Below are 21,994 nucleotides of genomic sequence, written 5' to 3'. Positions count from 1 at the left end.
TCCATCTCTGGGCTTGGTCCTACTGTATGTAACATGGTGCTGAGAGAGGTAATAGAGACCGCAGGGACATCAGTAATCCTGCCAGCTGTCCAAGGAACAGCCTTAGCCTCAAATCTCTGTTCCTCATCTTCTCATAGTGACACGTTCCCTACTTCAGTGTTGACTACTGAATGCATAAGGTCGGGCGGCATGGCAGGGTCTTAACGGACGCCAGGGGCAGCCGTTTGGACCATCAGCTAGTGCCTTCCCACCAGCGCTCAAGCGCATTGGGTCACAACGAGCTGCCTCGGCACAACCAGAGAATGGTTTCCTTGAACTGATTGGCTGTCAGACTCAATCCATTCGCTGCCCCCAGGAGCATGTCTCCATGACCAATTTAAGAGGCAAAGTCAGCCTTCCCACACTCCCTGGCTCCAAGAGAGAGAACAACAGCTATGTGTAGATGTGGGCAGATTAAATATACTTGTTAAAAGGCTGTACCAAGCCCCAGGTCATTCACAATGCTCAGAGTTATTGATTTTAAGGGATTTTTATTTGCTCAGCATTGTTGTGTTTTTTTTTTTAAGTTCATTTTTTTCACTCTCTATTTTGAACAAATGTGTTCTACTTTGGTGTAAATTCAGATATGTGACCCGCAAGATACAGCAGCAACATTGCTCCTCCCCTCATAAAAATAAATCATTGGTGTATTATTGATAATTTATTGGATGTGCTATAGTGCTGTAGTGGATTCCTCCTGTTTGAATTAGACAATCTAGACAACAGTAAATCTCTCAGGATGTATACTTATTTAATCTTGAAATATGACCTAAGAACAGATATACAGCTATGAACTTGAAAGGTACAAAAGTCATGTATAACCAAGACATCTCTGACTTACTGCCCTGATTCTGCACTTTAATAGAAACTCACTCTTTCCATAGGAAACATAAATCGTTAGCATGAGTCCTTCCCCTCTCCTCTTGAAATAGAAACAGGGAACGGGGTCACTAAGGGAGATCTGTGTTGTCTCAATTAGAAGAGGAGGCGTTTTTCTCACTGGGCCCTGCTCCAGGCCCAGCTGTGTACCTTCCACCGTGGGCTGAGCCTCTCCCTGCATACTGGAAGCATTACTGGCCACAGGTCAGAGTGTGGGACTTCTCCTGCTCCCTACAGACACACACCTTTTATTTAGAAACCTTGGATAACCAGAACCAGATGGTTTAAAATGGGAGTACAGATTACCCCAGAAAACTAGTTCACTCAAAAACTTGCATAGTCATACCCAGCTGAACAGGTGCATTTGCTATTTTGAAAGTGTGTTTTGACACACGTGAGTGTGCATGCACTCACACTTAAGACACTATCCACAGTTTCCATCATCATTATCATTATCAGCCACTTCCCCCACTCCCTGTTATCATTAGGCATGATGACGATTGCATGGTTGAGAGCTACTACAGCTCCATTCTAACAGTTCACCTTGGGCTGAGGAGTATTTCTTAAAAAAAAAAAAAAAGTTCCAACATTTTTGCTATGCCAAGGTTAGAGGCTAGTTAGGGGGAAAAAAGTCTTGCACAAATAACTTTGAAATAACTTGAAATTGTGCTTATGTTGCTATAAGAGACACATGCACTTATAAAAACAAAACTAAACACACTAAAACTTAACTAACTTGAGCTTAATATCACATCACCTGGTGTTATATGTTGTTCATTAGTAATACTGAAATGTTAGTTCTTTTCCTGTGTTAGTATATAAATAAATTTTGTTCACTATATATTGCCTCCCAATACCTTATACATTAATGTACATGTACATAAATGCATATATATATATATATATATATATATAGTGTGTGTGTTTATATGGGGTCCAAAATCTCAGACTGTCATTCAGATGAATGGAAAAGTAGTCTCAGACTTGTATAGTATATATGGGATTGGTATATTGGCCAAGCATGCCTGAGGCCAGTGACTCTTCCTCAGAATCCATCTCCTTTAGATGGGTTGGCAGCTCTCTAGCAACTCAATTCTCGGTGTGAGTCCCTGAGATGGAGGACAGGGCACATGTTTGCAGGCAGATTGCACATTTGAGGGAACAAATTGCTTCGCAGAGGACCAGACTTCACATTGTTCCATTATGTGTTCCTTTGCCTTTAAATATGTTTGTTGAAGACCTGTCATCTGCAGTTTTCTTTTATTTCTTTTCAAGGCCCGCTCGTTTTATAGTGTCTGGTGGTGGAGCTCAGCCGGATGGTCTGTGTCCGGAAGTGAACATGTGGTAGTGTTTAGCTTTGTAATGCCCTGGGTTTTATGGACGTCTTGAGGGAGATATTGCATGGAAGGCAACCAAGATAGTGATTCTGGGCCAGCAAACAGACTGGATGTCCAAGTGTTGGATAACTCTTGTTATCACAGAGCTTCCCAAGGGTATACCTCAGTCCAAGGCCCACAGAGAAGGCTTAATATGGATGCCAAGTCATCCTTAATAAGCCAAGTCTGTTTTCGCTCAAACATTCATGTATTTTTTCAATGAAACCCCTATCAATTTGGTGACTCCTTTTGGCACAGAGCAAGCTCGAACTCCCCCTCAGTTAATGGAATGTGTAACAGTTTCACTCAACAGAGAGTTCTCATCATGTGTTTATGTTGGCTCCGATGAACCTTTCATGTGTTTTGTTAAAACATGATTTTGAAACTCTCTTTTTCATTCTTGTAAGTTAATATATTACAAATAATTATTGTGAAATATTAACTGTTTATAATTCACAAGTATATTTCTCCTCTCAAATTTGACATGGCCAATATCATGTCTAAAGCATTTGACCCTCTTACTTCCTTAGAGGACCATCTGGCCTAAGAATTAGAAATACAGAAGTTGAGCTCTGTATTATATATATACAGTGAATGCTCAACTTACAGTAGAAGACATTGTTCATATTTAAACAGATTTCAGAAGAAGTCTTTCATGGACAGATTTTACTGGGTAAGAACACATTCCCACCCCAGACCCCCACCTTATTGCACCCAGCAACAATTCATACATTGTTGTGCTGTTGGCATTAGCTTGGATGATGATGATTTTACTATTGTATTGTATTAATCTGAGAGCCTAACACCTAACAACCTTAATAATCTGTCTCTGTGTGATATGACTTAATGTCACCATTGTGCATGACGGCTTCAACTAAACCACCAAGCTGCCAAAAAACCCTCCCAAATTGTGCTCATCACAAATGGCGCTTCAGTGTATGATTGCTTGGGAGATTTGCATTAACAAATATAAATCTCTGCAACAAGGATGGCATTGTTGTCATAGTATTACATTTTAGCCACTGGGCAACTAGTAAAACACGTTTAAATATTGGCAAGGACTTTGATCAGCTGTTGTGGACCTACACTGTTGGACAGGTTAATCTTTTATTGGAATTTTGTGGCAAGAAAAATGAACAGAACTTTTGTCAGAAGGAAAGTCTGATGCTAAATGGAGAATGTGATTTTTTAGTAACTACATGACTACTTTTGTGTCTCGGAGACATTTATGAAACCTGCGTAATTGTTTTGTCCAACCATCTGAATGAAATATGCCACCCATAGTCATACTGTCCACACACCTGGGACTTTGACTAGTGTGGCAGCCCCTCCAGGGCCCATCAGTCCACATGCAGTGCTCAGAGGAAACATGTGACTTGTGGCATAATTGAGTCAGCCAGAAAATACTGGAGCTGAAATCAGACAACTGATGACACTACTCAGTGCCCAGCGGGAGAGCTCTGAGCTGTATATGATGGTATCAGAGAGGAATGTGCCTGTTTCAGATTATTAAAGGCACTGTTTTTCTGTTTAATTCGAGATAGCATGGGGCCCTGGGGGTAAAGGCGAAGACAGCTAAATCACTGACGAATGGGCCGGGAGCACCCTGCTGAGAGTATAAGGTACCTAGGTGAGAGATTCAAGTGGCAGTAGAGAGAAGAGAATGAAGCTTTAAGAGAACAAATTAGTACCACAAGCAGCCAAATTCCCTTTCTCAGTTTAGTTTGCCCTCTGAGCCATAATTGGAGGGAGATCATTGTTTCCTCATGTTTTATTTTTGCTGGTCCTCCAGTTTCTTTCTCCAAGGCTCTTGCCACATAAGAAATCCAGCATGATTCTTTTGGCCTTAGTGGTTACTGACTGAGACTACTTGAGTCAGGATATTATAGCTTTAATCTGTTTTCATTTGATTTATTTACGAGTTGATTAATACTAATTTCCTGTTTATTTGGTGTGTTAGAGAATTTTGATTGAAAATAGCTGAAACGGAAATGTGAAATACAAAGATTTGCCAGTTTTGTAAAATCAGACACACCATAAAAGCCTAGCCCTGAAGACAAGATATAACAATATTTTTTTCCCAGCTGAAAGCAGACAAACACACTGACATTACAGTGACAAGAGTCATCAAGTGAGGAACTATGCTGACAGTACTTTTTCACAAGTTTCACCCCTACTGAGTTGCCAAACAAACCTGCACAGGTATATTAAAAAAGGAAAGGCCATTGAAATTGAACATGAATTTGATTTAATCTTTGTCAGGTCAAACCAATGTATTACATTTTGTCCACTTTTAATATTTTCTTGAAGATTGGTTGATGCTTATACGTTGCAATAAAATGCTACTCCTTACAAATACTGAAGCAAAACATTAATCCTTGAAAGTGTTTCAACAAACCATGTAAAGCATTTGGGTTTTTCATGTTATTACTGTAACAAACAACTCCTTTCACCAAGTGATACTCATTTTATGTCTTGTTACCTTGACTTAAAATTAATTGGCTAGCAATTTTCTATTTAAACCCTTTCAATAATTCTCAAGTCTAGCTCCTCACTGCGATGCTAAAAGGCTTCTGTTAACACACACAAAAATATATATCTCAGCTCACTGTGTAGACAATATAGTCCTTTGTGTACCACACTCTGTGTAGCCTTTACATTACAATCATTTCAGCTTCAGAGGAACGTCCTCAGTTGTGGACAAAACAAATGTAATCACAATGCTAATACTGCATGTAGCATCGGTATATGCTTAGATGCCTTTCAGCACTACTTAATACCGTGAACAATTGTATCCCTTATGTCTTGTGTTGACAGCAAGCACTGGATTTAGGCAGGTGCCTTCAGCATTGCTTCTTCTGGCTGCCCAGGAGATGTTGCCTCTTTGATTGTGTCTTCAAATATGCAAGCAAGTGCTAGGGGAACAGATTGTTTGTTCAAAATTTCCTGGGAGAATCCTACCTTGGGCTTAAACACAACAGTTGGGATGATTAGCAACAAAGTGTGCTGCCTTTTACCATAAGCCAGTTGGGAGGAGAGGAAAGGGTATAAGGCATCCTTTTTGCCCCTTTCCTATGGTTGTTTGTGTTTGTGTAGAATGAATTATTCTCATGCTATAGTCATTCATTTCACCTCAGTAAATGTTTAAAAATGTTTACCTTTTGCATATGTTCTGTACATGGACATGTTTGTTTTGAGACATGCTTGATTTAAGGGAAGAATAAGTGAAAAGTAATACATTCCGACATGTTTTTTATTGACTCAGTGATGTCTCAATTGTGAATACAAAGATCTCATCACTCTTGGACCAATTTGCCTATCATGTTCAGTCATATAACATAAACTTAATGTCATTTTCTAGGTGTGTTGGGGGGAGGGGTGCACAGCAATTATCTCCTTTGCTCTAGCAAGCTGACAGACATGGCCTTAGGGAAAAACATATGCTTATAAACCATCTACCCACTGTCACAATGACATAAATGTTGGAACACACAAACAAATAAGGTGGAAGTCATCCACAGCACTGTGATGCTACAGCTAATGAGATAGCACATTCTGTAGTAGTAGTGATAGTTCCAGCGTAATGTTAAATGGGGCTGTCATCAATCACAACATCATTGTTATTATTAATGTAAGGCTAGACAAGAAGAAAACAATGTAACTATAAAGGAAGGAATCTCTGTCTGTCTGTATGTGTGTCTTTCGCAAATCTTGACAATCGTTTATCTGATCAAACTCAAACTTGGCAGATGTATTGCAGAGGACCCACTAAAGTGCAGTTTTACATTTAGTGTGGTTTGGACACACTACACATACTATTAATAAACTTTGCCAAACGTGCCAATAGGAGCGTATGCACGTTTGATTGCCAGCAGTAACTACCGATGGAAAGCTGGAAACCTCTTCCATTTTTCAACCGCAGTGTAATCTCACTGGTGAATTTTCTCTTTGAATTAAACCTTTTAATTTATTAAATCCTTGTGATTTAATTGATATTTTTGTCAATTAATACATATATGCAATTCTCAAAAATAATAAGGCATTGGTCCATTCTGAACTGGCATGTTATGAACAGGTATTTCATTAGTCCATTTTAATTAGTTGACCAGCAGTGTTGCCATTTAGTTTTATTTTGAGCAATCTAACAAATAATTAATACATAATTTCAGCACACTATTTGATATTACCATATTGTGTTACATTGTTTAAGTCACAGGGCGTCTGTGCCTTTTACACTTTGTTAAATTATTTAAAATGTCTAATTTATGTAGGGTGCATTAAGAAGTTGATCAGTGAAATTGCCTTCTAAATATTGCACCAATAGTTGTTCAAATAATGGGTGGTTTGTATATTCCTTTTATTAAGAGAAGAGTGATGTAAAACCAACACACTGAAGTTATATTGTATGAAAACTATGCTTTCTAATTGGTCCATACCATCTGTTGCCATCTTACCTATCTTGACCTTTCAGCTTACATTTTAATGCGTATAATGCATAATGTATTAACATTCTAATGTATGTAAATTATATATTTCACTTTATTATGGGGAATGTCAAAAAGGAAATGCTGAATGCCATTTAATTCTCGACTTGATAAAGTGCTGAAAGAAGTCTGTGTACCATTTTGACAAAATACAGTAGCATGCAGTACAGTCACACTACATATAATTTCCAAAATGTCAACATGCTAATTCTGAAAACACTGTTTTTTTGTTTTGTTGTCCCTACAGTGAAAAAAGGAATGCACGATGAGACTGATGACAAAATGCCACAATTCAAGAAAAAGGCAAAAGAGCTTCGCATCTTGGATGCTAAAACAGCACAGAATCTTTGTAAGTATAATCAAGATTTCATTGCCAATAACCTTGTTTAACACCATTGGTTTATCAAGTACCATATTATTAATGTTTAACCATGACCTTTTATGTCAGAAATATCAGTGTTATTTTCCTTGACACCCCAGGCATTTTCATATCTCATGATACACTCAACAGAGCTGTCTGTGGGAAACAAACAGTAGAAAGTCCTTAATATTGAAGGTTTTACTGAACCTTGTGGATACATCTTTTCTTTGCAGTTGTTTAGCAGTTACCTCAAGTACATATATATTGTGTTCAAGAAATATGTCTGTAATTATGTGTAAAGCAAACTCTTACCAGAACTGAGCACTAAATACACATGCAAGTACATTGAATCCCTTGGAGCATAAATGGACTAAATGTTAAGTTCATGGTACATTTTACTTCAGCCTCTAAGTGTTCCTTTATTTTAGTGTGGCAGAAGGGAATCTTTCTTGGTTGGGAATCATTTCAGGTTAGATACAAATGATCTAGAAAAAGGGTTTCACTGACAGCTCAATCCCCTCCACCTTCTCCGTCTCTTAATGACCCCTTTTACTCCCAAATCAATACAATTTGTTTATGACTTAATTTCACCAAAGAATTGTTGTGTTGCTCAAGGGTAAAGCATTAGAAAGCATTTTTCAGTCCCAAACCCTTTGGGATTTAATCTGCAGCCTCAATATGCCTAACCTTAGGTATATGATACAGATAATAACACTGTATGAAATATACATGTTAAATGCTAATATTACAGGTCACTTTCATTGCAACCCCTACTTCACTCTCTTTGTTCTTCTTTGTTTTGTTCTACTTATCCTTTGTCTTTATATGATGAGTATATGGGGTATACATTGGAGGGTGCATGAGGGCTACATGTACAACACAGAAGCACTAACAATAATTTTCCCTTTCTGTGTGCTGGTGCAGTGAAGCTTTATATCTTGCATCTTCCATGAACAGACACCAGATGACTGCATTTATCAGGCTAAATATTTGGTTCTGATGTCAGGACGTGGGCATTTGTCATGAACATAAGGGTAATACATGGAAATGTCTGTGTGTGTGTTAGTATATGTGTATGCACATGTAAGATGGTGTGCACATTCGAAAATGTGCCAATGTGCACATGTCATTGCACTTGTGTGTGAGCTGTGACAGTGCTGATTGGTGTCAATGCCATCTTTGATTACAACCCTTGCATATGGGCTTTCAATTTGCCAGGAAGCTAAAATAAGTTTGGAAAATGTCACCCCCAGACCGGCAGTGGATGTGAGGCATGTGGTCCTACATAGCTACACAGCTCCCTTGTGTCGCCTCGATACATACAATAACATTATAGATGGGTTCCTACCAAGGAACCCTCAAAACTCCCTTTTCAGTTTTGATATATGTTAGTATTGATGGTTCAGTGACTGGGATGAGTAGTGACACAACATGAATGATTGTGATATCAGTGTCACTTTATATATTGTGGTATATTGATCATGCATACTACTATCCGATGAATTGTGTCTGTCTATCTGTCTGTTTCTTTCTGAAAAACAAGTAGAAGATATTTCAGTAAGCTGCAGGTGGGTGGCTGAATGTGGTTTAGCCTTGAATAGAGATAATTGCAGTTGTCGGCATGAGTTAAGATACAGACATGGACTTAAGATTTGCTGTGATTAAAAATACATCAGTTTCTGTCACAATTCTACTTTGGAGATGATTGCATGACCCTAGTCACATGGCTATCAAAGCGAAGGTTGGAGTCAAGCAGCAGGGCAACATTGTGGGCATCTTTCTTTATATTGTTGGACAAACCATCAAGTTATGAGTTATACAAACCCGAAAGAGCACAGAGACTCTATAAAAGGATCTCGGATTTGGTGCTCATTCTGTGACATCCAGCCAATGATATATGTTTTTATACCATGAGCATAAGGCATACTGGATCCTGGACGTTTTTACGGTACAGGGTATAACCACTTTCCCCCTAATCTGATAAGAATAAAATATGTCTAAAATGTATTAAATTAGTGGTTTTCAGAAAATTATATTTCAGGAGAGATAGGACTGGAAGTATGCTCTCTGAAACAAATCTAAAAGTGAAAGAGTATGAGCCATTCTTTATTAAGCAGTGTTTTTTTTTCTAAGTTTGTTAAATAAAATATTGGAAGTAGGTTATAGGTAGATGAACTGTCAAATAGATATAATACAAAAGTTCAGTACAACAAAAAAGAGAGAAAAAAGATTGTAATGATGTACAATGTGGAAATCCCCATATCTAACATTTATGATCACCAATTTATTGTATTAACAGTGACTGTTGGTCACTGTTAATCAGACAAATCATCAAAAATATGCACTGTGCACCCCTTCCAAAGTTACAAATATACCTCATTACACTTGAGGCACCTAATAATTTGTGTTGGTGGGCGGATGGGCAGGTGCAACAAATTGCAGCCTGCACCCATTTTCCCATTTTGGCAAAGTTTGGTGTGAATGGAGCCTAGAAAAAAACCAAACAGGTGCAAGCTGACCACACCCAACACTGACACAGAGCATATATCAAGGTAAAAATTCAGCAACTAGAATGCAGCAAAAGTATGACTTGCAGTCTGCCACTCTTTACCTACCTATTTGTCTTCATCTACATCTGCTTTAGTTTTTATTTGCAACATATTCCAGGATTACTTTACACAACCAATCCCCAAGAGAACCTTGTATCCGGCTGCTGAGTTTTGCATGAAGTTGACATATTTAAACACTAAGGAGACAGGAAGAAATGTATAGACAATAACAAGGGTGACATGTTCATTTTAATGTCTGGTTGTGAAAATAAATAAAAAAAGATACCCTAACCCTAACCAACGAAATGTGCAAAAGTATCACTCTATATATATATATATATATATATATATATATATATATATATATATATATATATATATATATATATAACATGTTCTCTTTAGTGCAGGACTAAAGAGTCTGTGACACCAAAATCTGACACAGTGTAGCCAGAAATGTTGAGTGATTAAACCTGCATTTTATATTAAACATGAAAAACAATAGTGATGACATGTTTTACGTTGTGGTTGTGTAGAAAGTAAATGCAGTGCATAGTGTTTGTTTAAAAAAAAAAAAGTAGTACTATCTTGCTGTTTGTTGGGCGTCAAATACAGACATCAAGTCCCACTGCTCCAGCAAGATAGCAGCTGTTGAGTGAGTTTCATCCAACTCATTACCAAACTTCCACCTGTGTCTTCCACCTGATTCCACCATCAGCTCCGGTTTCAACTCTAGGTATCCCACCTGGAGAGTGAAACACCCGCTAAGCTGTCCCCTGAGGCAGATTCAGAGCACTTCTTTGTATCAGCCCAAACTAAATCATCTAACTTCCCAAGTTGCACCATTACTTCTACTTATGCCTGTTACTGAGTATTATTGGGTTTACTTTTCGTGTTAATAATCAAGCGGAATTTGTATTACTTTGACACCTTTCACTGTTACTGGAAAATCTTGATGTTTTCCTTTCCAATTTTTGTCAGGGTGACACAAGCTATCCTGTTGAGGGGCAGAAAGTGTATTAGTTTTTCCAAGTGACAAGTTAGGTCTGTGGTCATTTTGTCTGAGGAGCGATGAGTGCTGAAATGTGTCTTTGAACCCCACAGTCTAATAAAAAAAGGAAAGGAAATGACTCTCTTCTCTCTCCATCACAACAGCAATTTTCTTGGGCTCGTTCCGCCTGCCTTATGAAGAGATCCGGGACATTGTGCTGCAGGTAGACGAGGAAAGACTGAGCGAATCACTCATCCAGGTAAGACTGATGTTCAGTGTAGTGTGTTAGTTTTTTCACTCACATACAGGCGCGCACACACACACACACACACACACACACACACACACACACACACACACACACACACACATAACCTTATTTTTACCCTCTAAAAAATGTGTGTGTGTGTGTTAGTATGAGTGGGAGACAGAGTAACAGTGAGACTTTTTCTACACACTCATGTGCAGAGATAATTTTTACATTTCAGAGTCTGCTGGATAGCTTGGCGACCCCATTTTAAACTTGGTATGTTCTGCTTTTGGCACAACTCTGTCTCCTCATTCTCTTTTGGACCATAGAGACCCCTCCATTCATCCTCTTATAATGGATGATGAAGGACAAGGCTTGGCAAAGTCTCCCCAACTCCACCCTCCTTTCCTTTTGCCTTTGTCTTAAACCATGATTGATGAGCTTCCTAAAGGCTACTTGTTTTTGCTCCCATTTTGTGACTTGTTTGTCTTGTCTCAGAAAGCATAGAGCCACAGCTAATCCTTCCCTGCACTGTTCTTGTGTTAAGTATTACTACAATCCTGTTTGATTTCACTATACCTTTGACAGTGACAAACTGTATGTATGCAAAAAAAAAAAAAAAAAAAAAAAAAAAAAAAATATATATATATATGTGTGTGTGTGTAAAAATATTGCCTTTTTACTGATATATGTCCTTTCCCACATGGCTTATCAACAAACACTTGCTCAGGAGCTGGTCTACTTCCTCTGCACTGCTTGGATCCCAGACACTAGTAAATGGCGGTGAAGCAATATATATTTAGATGGGGCCTATCTAGAGAGTTGTCCTGCAAGACTATTATTTTGAGCTCTGATAACCTTTAATTTGCTGGCAATGTGGCAGAAAGTACAGATTGTATGTTATGAAATGGCAGAACCCCTCTGCTGTGTAAAGGAGAAAGGAAGTTCAGGTGTTGACCTTTTCCCACCTTCAGCCTTTCTGTAGGAAAGTAGAAATAGTGTATGTCTGCCAGAAGGGCAGATGTTTCCAACCCAGACTAATGGAAAGACTGGTTTAGAATTGCCTAGTTTGGGTTCAGGTTACAAAAAAAAGAACTCCTGCCAGCATCACATAGCTCTCATGAAACTGACCTTAACCTAGTTATTGACACCAACTATGCATGTGAAGCTGGTCAATAGTGTGGTGTATCAGTGAGTCTTTGAATATTTGAAACTTTTCATCTAATTTCTCAAGGGTGTTAGTGAAGCAGCAAAAATAAAAGGTCATTGGGCTGGCACTGGCCTACATAAAGACTTTAATTAACAAATAATGGCCAAACAGCTAAACCCTTCAAGTTCCTTTTCCTCACTGTTGAGAAAAAAGAAAAAAAATACATGTGAGTCAGTGGTCAGGGATAAGTGATCATCTCTCTCTCTATCTCTCTCTCTCTCTCTCTCTCCCCCCCCCCCCATTCTATAAGCAAGGACTTCTTTAAGAAGGTTTCCTTTGTCCCCTCTTAGCTTTTCTATTTCCCTCTATAATAAATGTGACGCAGGACAAGGAGGCTGCTAACATAGAGACTCAACAAGACTCAAGAGAGCAAGTGTGTGAGTCAGCATAAGCATCTGGGAACCCAAACTAATGTCACAAAGTCCAGTGGGAGGCGGGAGGACCCACTGTGTTAACTTATCGGTGCAGAAGGAGCCCACATCTGGCATGTGTGTCACTGCTCGTTAAATAATGATGCTAAATACAGAATTAATCCTAGGCTGGACAATTAGGACAGTGTTCTTAGAAAAATGTTTTTTGGTTTCTAATATATTTTTTGTATTTTTCTCCCTTTTTTTGTAGTAGTTTGTAGTTTATTATCCAGAATTACTCCATTTTCTCTAATTAGATTTAGTAATCAATAATATCCATTGGTTTATCATAATGAAACATTCGCTAATTAGCCTATAACTGTAGTTCATCACTTATACTTATGCTCTTTCTAATGCTTTATATTGTTAGAATTTTTACAATGACTACATTTTTTGCATAACTGAGTACAATACTAATATATTAACTGTTGACAGTAATTGAAAGGTACTTGTACCTTATTGTCGTATTGTGTATACATCATATAAGGTGTATAAGTATTAACAATGTACTGCAATGCTGTTTTTTAACCATCACACCATACATTTAAAGCCAATGGAGTTCTATTTAATATCTCTTTGAACTCATAGAGATAATCTAAAAATGCATTTATGTGTGCCTTATGAAATTTGGACTTAAAATGATAATATGCCCACTGGCTTATACACCAATCTATTGAGATTGTTTTCCTTTTATTATGGAAATTATTATTATTGTTGTTTTTGTTAGTTGTTGTTTTGTTTTTTTTTCTTCTTTCTCTCTTTAAGCACATTCACTTTTTCTCAGCAATCTCACTCAATGTTGGACTTTTAAAAAAAATATTATTTATATGAAAATGTCAATGATTGTATACTCAGACAACCTTACTGATGAAATCATGCGGAAAAAGGCTCACAAATTTAACAACAACAACACAAAAAAAAAAAAAAAAAAAAAAAGAAGAAGAAGGGAGCAATCCACACATGCCCAAGAAATGCAGTTAGAGAAATACAGAGGCACTGAAGGGGAGCAAAGAGACTTCCTGCTGGGTGACATAGTCCCGAGCGTGGGCTCCATCTGCACTGTGCTCATCTACACTCATTATGCTGATTAATCACTCTATACCACCCACTTTCAACCACACGCCAATCACTGTTTATCCACATGGACAACTGCACACACATACAGAGTGGTGGGATGCATCTGGATGGCCATAGTAATCATAAAAGAAAATGTTTATACCACCTTGATAATGTTAGAAGGAGTGAGTGACTATACATGAAATGAAAGTAAATCAAAACTGGTGCTGGAATGGTGGAAGAAATAAACAAACTAATGAATGAAACATATTTGGATAAGTGGTGTATATGGTATATTACCCTGTGTAACCCCTTGTTTAACTCTCAGTGTGTCTTACTTTCTTTTCACACGTTTGATAGCTTGCTGCCTCCTGTTACATTTGCAAGTAGAACTTTGAAAAGTGTAAAATATGGTTTGTTAAGCTTGAATAGTTTTTTTACCAGAACATCACAGATTTGACGGCTAAAATGTATGAGCTAAGTAGCTTCTGATTGAATTAACACAAATACTGCTATTATTAACTAAATTTCAAAGCAAAGCAGTTCGACAAAGCTCACTTGTAATCGTGTAAACTGATGAAGAGTTCTGATAAAGAAGTGTTCACAATAAACTGATCTTGTAATACCTGACAAGACCGAGGAAATAAAACACTACAAAACTCAGCTCAGTTCAAAATTCTGCCATTGCGTTATTTTGCAAAGCAGGGTGACAAGCAAGCGGGGAAGTGATAAATGGAAGGGATAGTGAAAATGGAAGGAATCAAGGAAGCAAGAGGTGTTCATAATGCATCTAAAACTCTGTAACTCAATCTTATTATCTTCCTTCTCCGTCGACATGTCTAATGTAATGATTTGTCAGCAGAATGTGGCAGTGTGCTGGCCTTGAAGTACCCCTACAATGTGTCACCCTGGCAGAGTGGATAGATAGGAGTTGATTGGCTCTCCTTATTCTGCATTAGAGCCCATCAGCGCCTCAGAGATGATGTACACATCCCTGAATGCTCGCAGACAGTCCTGGCTCTCACCATTCATCCAGGCTCCATATGAATCCTTGCAATCCCTCTCTTATTTTCATCTCAGTACACCCAGCGTACTAACATACGTACAGTACATGCAAATAGATAGGCAGTGTCAGCTATCCCCTGTCTTATAGTCCCTGCACAATTGTGTAATTTATCATTCAACCAATACATGTGTGTAAGGTACATGCACATGTGCAAACATACAGACATTTGCATGCAATCTCTTTCTCACTCTTTCTCCCTCTATCTCATTACCATACAATATTTGTAGTGCTGGTGGACAGAGGTCACTTTTGTATATCAGGTCAGCTTCATCAAATTCAAAGAGACATTATAGCCACCCTGCTACCATACCCTGTATAACAATGAGATGAAGAGGACAATGAAAGACAATAATGAACGTTGGCTCAGTGAAAACAGACTGAGCCTCAGAAAGCTTGGCAAAGGTATGCGTTTAAAGGGCTGACAGCCTGACAAAGCTATTCATTGCTATTGTTGACTGGTGACAGAAGTAGCGAGAGAAGGGTCCTGTAGACCTCATTTGTGTGGGAAAGAGTCAGGCACGTGTGCACTGGGCTTTAGGGCCTGGTTGCATTGTGTTTGGGTTTAGTTTGGCACATTACAACTATCAGACCCCCTTCTGCTTTTCAGTAGCACCCAATGCAAAGTGTATGGTCTACGTCACTCTTATTCTTCAAATCATGACTTGGCTATGCTCGTGACCTTGCTGTCATTGTCTTAAAATGGCTCTCCTTTGGTGTTTTAATTTCTCCAAAAGTCCCTCACAGTCTCTTTGCCCTAGGGAGAAGGCTTAACAGGCATAATGATGGTATTTGGTCCAACGCCCTTATAGTGGTTGCCAATAGAGCACAAGCAGGCCAAACAATTCCCAGATTATTAATAAGCTCTTGTAAACTTGAATAGTTTATGGAGCAATCAACTGATACACATGAGGTAGGTTGCTCATAATAGTAGTATAGTTGTCTGGCAGAGTTGATGTGACATAATGGGTTAAGGGTATTACTATATAAAGTTAATGTTTCTCTAAATCAAGCTTATACACCTTATCATGTTTGTCCACAGTCCCATATGAACAAACCAAGAAGTTTGAGGAAATACTGTACGTATAAAAACAAACACTCATCCAATCTTCATCCTTCTAAAAGAAGTCATAAGAGTTGTAAACAAAAACACTGATAAAAAAACTACCAAACCCACTCTTTATTAAATTAAAGGCTCCAAAATTTAAATACTTAGTTGACTTTAAAACTGTTCAAATCATGTACAAAGTTAAAAGTAAAATTACCTGAAAGTAATTTATTGTGTTTATATAAGGTTTTCTAATTCACTTAATGTACCTATTTTAAACAAGCACTTGTCTTTATTCCCAATTATATTGTGAGACAGAAATAATGTATTGTAAGTGAATGTGGGTATATACATTCACTGTTTTAATGTGTTTGTGCCTGACATAAGAAGTAATACAGAATGTTGCCAATATATAACAAGCAATGTGCTTACTTAAAATTTAAATGTGCTTTTTCAAAGTGTAATAAAAAAAAAACATATATCAGTTAATCATCACAATCATGAAATGTTGGACATAAAAAAGTTTTGCCCACAGGCCAAAGGTTCCCTTAACCATTTCCATGTAGCTGAAAAGAGACAAAGAGAAGAGCAGTGAATTCATACAGATAGACACAGATACACAGACATTGAGAATTTATTTCAAACAAACAGTAAGAACAGTGAGACTGCTGCAGAGCAGCTCTTTTTTCCAACCCCTACCCAAAATATACCATGCAGTCTAGCAGCTTGAAATGAGGGAGTCATCACTAAATGTTTAAGAACGCCCAGTTTTTGGTGTGTGTGTGGTGAGCTAACTCTCGTCAGCGGATGATATGGCCCTGGGGGCTTGTTTTGTGGAATATCAGAGTGGCTTCTTAATGTTTAATGTCTGCCAATGTATTTTATATTACCCCATCTCCTTTTCAAAAGGAAAGGCTAATGACTAACACTGCACCACCGCTATTCATTTGTAATTAGTATTGCCCTATGTTGTGTGCAAATGCACTAGTAAGAATATCAAAAAAGTATCCAACATCTCTTGTATTTAAACACACGCAGTCTTAATGAGTAAATATTTGCATGTCATTTTTAGCACTCACTGGTTGACACACCAGGGCTTTAAAGTAAACAGTGGGAAACATTATTATTCATTCTGTAATTTAGAATGAACAGTCAAATGTTACATGTAATAAACCAATTTTGACCCATGCTGATTGAGCATGGAAATGTATGTCAAAGTGATGCAAAGCTGTTAAAGTAATATATTTCTACTAGAAGCAGTGTCATATGAAACACATGTTATGATATACCGACAGTCAGGCCAACACCCATTATGAAATGTGATTAATCATCCTGCCTATTGCATTTCTTATTTCAGTACCAGTGAAAAAGTGATATAACCTGACTCGCCAGATGGTTTGTTACACAGAACTAAATGAGTCATCCTTAGAAATTGTTTGGAAAAGGGCAGGCACCTCAAAAAATACTTGACATGTGATTGGATGAACTATCTGTATATCACCGTCTTACCTTACAAGGCAGCTGGATTTGTAATGCTGACTGGCTCGAACCACCGGTGGTTCGGACACAGGCGCTTAACTTGAAGTCTGACAAGATGGATTCGTAGGTGATGTTGTGATGTTGGGATCTCACAAATCCAGCTGCTTCGCATAGAACAGATTCAATAAAAACTGAACGTTATGAAGGTTAGATGTATTGCATGTCTGTTGTGTTTTACTGCATTGTCTTGGCAAGTCAGTATACTTGGAAACAGAAAAGACTCACTTACCCATGTTATTTTACAGCATGTCTTAGGTTCCTCTTTGGCTCTGTGTGTACTTCCACCTTGATTTGTCCTATATTAGAGGGAAGAGCTAAACAACCTGGCAAAAATGCAGTTACAAATTTGCAATGAATTGAACACAAATAACACAACAATTACAAATTACTAATGGCCATAACATGGACAGTATATACATCCTACATGTTGCATGCATCTTGACACTATCTGCCCAGTTGGTTGTTCAGTTTGTGTGAAAACGAAACGCTGTACGGTGACGTTTGTCAAGAAATGTGTAAATAGATATTCTCGTCCATTATTTTCAAGTGCATATACATCAATATATCAGTGTCCTTTTCATTTGTAGCAAATGACATTGTGGGATATATAATTGTAATACACAAAAGTTGTCTCACAGTAAACACCAGCCTTGTCAGCTTTCGGCTTTGCACCCTTCACCTCGCCATGGCAACAACCTTTCCACCAGGTCTCACAGGAGTCTTTCCTACCAGCCATGCTTGTTATTATTGTTTATTTATCTTGTCAATCACCCAGATCACCAAGATGCTCATCCATATGCATGAGCCCATCATTACACGTGGTAGCCCATTGGCTGCAGGGTCTGGCAGTGCCCATGCCAGCCTTTGTTCTCTGCTGTAACAACAGGTGATTGTAGCAGCCTGGCACATTGTTGGGCATCATTTGCATGGTGTAAAAGTGCACATGTGGGGCAAGGCGATAAGTATGGCTGTGCATTGGGCCTGTTGGATTAGAGCTTAAGCAGGAGAAACGAAAGAGTCCCCCTTGGGCTTAATTGTGGCTTATTTTGGCACAGTACATAACTCTCTTCTGCATCAAATGCTAATTTAACAATGGAATGTGAAATACATTATGCTGATTTGGTGGGACTGGAAAAATAAGAAAGAAAAGGAGGAGAAGTATTGAATAAACAAAGTAAAGGCGGGGGATGGAGGGAGACGAGGCTTGGCTTGGTGCAATATCAAATTTGCTTCAGAAATTGATGGCCAGGGCCCAAGGTTCCACATGTACTTTCCACTGACCATCATCACACTGCTGATCTCCAGCCGTAGGGTCCAGGCCAGGTATGCTGTCCTCAGGTTGAATATTGATTAAAAGCACACATTCATAAACACATACACTCACACTACAAATGCACATACACAGGCAAGTTCTTGCACAACACAGCACAACAGTTACATTTTGATTAGGTGGAGTCCATGTGGCTTCTCTTCAGGCACACTGGGTGCTGTATTTTCTTAACCGAGTGAAATTTAGTGTTCTGTTTTCACTCCAATTCTTTGTTTCAGTGACAGATGGCACATCACTCGCAGAGACGCTCTCAGACAGCAGACTCCACAAACAAATTAATTTATATTACTGTTTTGCATGCTAGCTCCGTTCTTATTTGATTGACAGTCTCATCATATACCAGCAATGTATTAGCATGTCTGTACGAGAGATTGTTAAAGAAGAATATTCACAAATGAGGGAGAATTTAATTGTAGTGTGGTAAAGTTCCTTCCCTTCTTTCAAACTTGACAGGGTTATTTTTTTAGCAGATGTTCTGTATATAGGTTGTCTTTAAGTGTTACATAAACACTGTTTTATCATACATAATCATACATTAAAGATCCATATGTGTATTTACAATGGAAAGCATACTCCCCTTTTAGTTCATGTGTAAGCCCTTGAGGCCTTACAACAGATTCAGGTGAGAAAGGAATAAGCTTTCAGATAGACTTTATTTATAACTTGTTGCATGTGTTGTTATTTGTTTATTGTTTTTCATTTTCTACCTCTCTTCTCTGCTCCTATCTTTTTCTTTTCCCAATCATATCTTTGTTTATCTCTTTTCTCTCTCCAGGCGAACCCCCTATTCTCCTTGTTATATTCCCCCTTAATCCTGCTTCATACCTTCTATGTTAAATGCAAGTGCTCAGGTGTGCGCATTAAAAAAAGAAAAAAAAATCTATATTTCCTTCTAAAAGACACATTTAATGTCACACTAAGTCTGTCAGGTTTTCCAGCCTCAGCCCTCAAATTAATCCCTCACCCTCTCTCCCTCTCTCTCAACCTTTTTCCCTATCTCTTACTGTGTTTGTGTCTTTCTCTCAGACTGCATTTCTCATTTAATTTAATGCGATTTTAGAATCTGTCACACTCCGTTTGTTGCATGTCAGTATGTCACTGTAGCTTTACGCGTTGTGAGATTTGAGGTGTTTGTGTGGTTTGGCAAGGTGTAGATTCTGTAATACTACAACAGGCCGTATGATTGATGTTCATTGTTTGACATATTTACCTGTGAGACAAGATGTTTTCTCTATTAAATTAATCTTCTAACATAGGGATCAGTTGTTGAAAATGACAAACAATATTGCATAATGTTCATTAGTTAAAATTGTATTGTAAATGTTTCACATACATTTTCAAATAAGTATATTTTTAAATTCAGTTTATTTGAAAAATATAAAATATTCAGACTAAGAATATTACATTTTGATGGCACCACTCTCCATTTTACTGAGCATTATCTGTCAAATCTGTTCCCATTTTTACAAACAAAAACACAGCTTGATAGGCTTTGTTCCACTTTTTAAGTTTTAAGTTCTGTGGTAGTAACCTTTTGTTTGAGATAGATGCTGTCTACACCCACAAACTTTTGTGGAAAGTTACTTTTTATTTGACTTTAAGCTTAGTTTAGTGGGGGAAATGAAAAAAATAAAAACATTTTCAAATTGCACATAATGTTTTTATGGAACTGTCAAGCGTTACTTTGAGAAGTAAAGCCTGTGCAATGTTGAAAATCTTCTTGTCGTCTGTTATTTTGTTATTGATTTAAACTGAAGTCTTCACTGATTTGCCATGAGCCAGGTAAGATGCCTGCTGAGGTGCCACGGCAGGAAGATGGCAGTCCCGTGTTGCTCGTCATCACAAACCATGGGCAGAATACCACATGTTTCTCTGTCTTCCACAATTGAGGAGAAAATCAATTCATGGAAGAAAATCACATCTTCCAAGCGCATGGCAGACATGAATCTCCTTCTGTCTTTGCAGTAGACCTCCCGTAGGCATAGTGAAGCTGAACACAGTTTATTCACATTATCTTTTAGACATCAGGTGATTCTCACTTTTTTCTCCTTTATTTAACCCAGTTTAATAAAGGCTTTATTGCTCTGAGAAGAGTCTTATCGATTGACTTGTCTCAGACTGTATATCTAGAGGTTTCTTGGTTATCTTATCATTTTGAAATTTCTGTTGGGAATATGCTTCTCTCTTCTCTAACTATATTTCACAAGATAGGGGTGGTAAAGCTGGTCTGGTAGATGTTGCACGTCCTGCTTCGCACAACAAAAAGTGTTATTATCGACACCCAGAATATCTCCCTGATTCCATATATGGAAAAGGGCACACACTGTCACTATCATTTATAGTATCCTGAATATCAAAGTGTTTGGACATTTTTATATTGCACTACATCAGCACCTGCTGCTTTAACCAGCATGATGAACTGTGTGTACGTGTTTAAGTTTATGCTTAATACATGCCTAATACCCCCCTTTAAAGTATATTAACTTGGCATGGGTTCGCGGTTGCTGTGAAACTGTGAACTTGATTCACTGGAAGCTGGTTGACAGCAGCAGAGATCAAAGTATGGAAGTGAAAGCCCTACAGATACTGTCATCCTCTACAAATGTTTAGTGAACCGTAACCTGTATCTCATTACTTTTACACTCTCCTTTACCCTCATACACTCTACCATTCCTCAAATACAGACCTTTCACAGTCTGGCTGTTGAGGCATTTATTTTACCAATATTCACTAGAGTTTCATTCATTTATTTATTTATTGTATTTATGCACCAAAACATGTACAGTTCCTATTTAATTTGAGGGGAAAATACCAGTAACAGTGTTGTGAGGCTCTCTGAGACATTGAACTGATCTGCTGACAGTAAATCTATACTAAATTGATTGAGTATTGTTTGCAATGATATCCTAATCTGTTTCAGAATAGGGTTATGGTTAGAGTTAGAAAAAAAACAACAACAAAAAAACAATTATGTCAACATTAAAATTATGGTAATTTGTTAAATTGAATTGGAACACATTTTGACAGGCAGGCATGTGTTGTTTATTCACTTTTTGGAATACTGGTGGAAATATGTTCTAGTGCATGTGATGTTGGAGTAGAGGTGTCCCTGACAATTGATTCTTATTTGTCAAACTGAGCACATGGTTGATTGACAAACAAAACATACTGTATATTTGTGTAGTCACACAGAGGCATTTACACAAGGCAGGTTTTTGGAGCCACTTAGAAGTATGGGTAAAAATATACACTTTTGGAACTGTGAGAAGCTTTTGAACTGCAGTGTTGTGTCAGCACAGGAATGTTAAATCCAGAAATGAAGGCCATAAGTGTCGTTTGAATGTTGAGAGCATTTCTGAGTGAACACGGAAACATTTTTTTGAGAGGTGGTACTGGAAAGGAATCCTTG

The 21,994-nt window shown here is 38.0% G+C and overlaps 1 protein-coding gene across 2 annotated transcripts in view; it reads left to right on the top strand.

Annotated features, from left to right (window-relative positions):
- Nucleotides 1–21,994, top strand: part of diaph2 (diaphanous-related formin 2) — a 367,046-nt gene that overhangs the window by 198,377 nt on the left and 146,675 nt on the right. For both annotated transcript variants that reach the window (XM_062425006.1, XM_062425005.1), the window contains exons 20-21: nt 7,026–7,127; nt 10,844–10,938. In XM_062425006.1, coding sequence (XP_062280990.1) covers nt 7,026–7,127; nt 10,844–10,938 — 197 coding nt within the window. The remainder of the gene's footprint in view (nt 1–7,025; nt 7,128–10,843; nt 10,939–21,994) is intronic.

This window comes from Scomber scombrus, chromosome 9 (genome assembly GCF_963691925.1).
Source record: "Scomber scombrus chromosome 9, fScoSco1.1, whole genome shotgun sequence".
Taxonomy (NCBI): Eukaryota; Metazoa; Chordata; class Actinopteri; order Scombriformes; family Scombridae; genus Scomber; species Scomber scombrus.
This window is presented reverse-complemented; position numbering and strand designations above follow the sequence as displayed.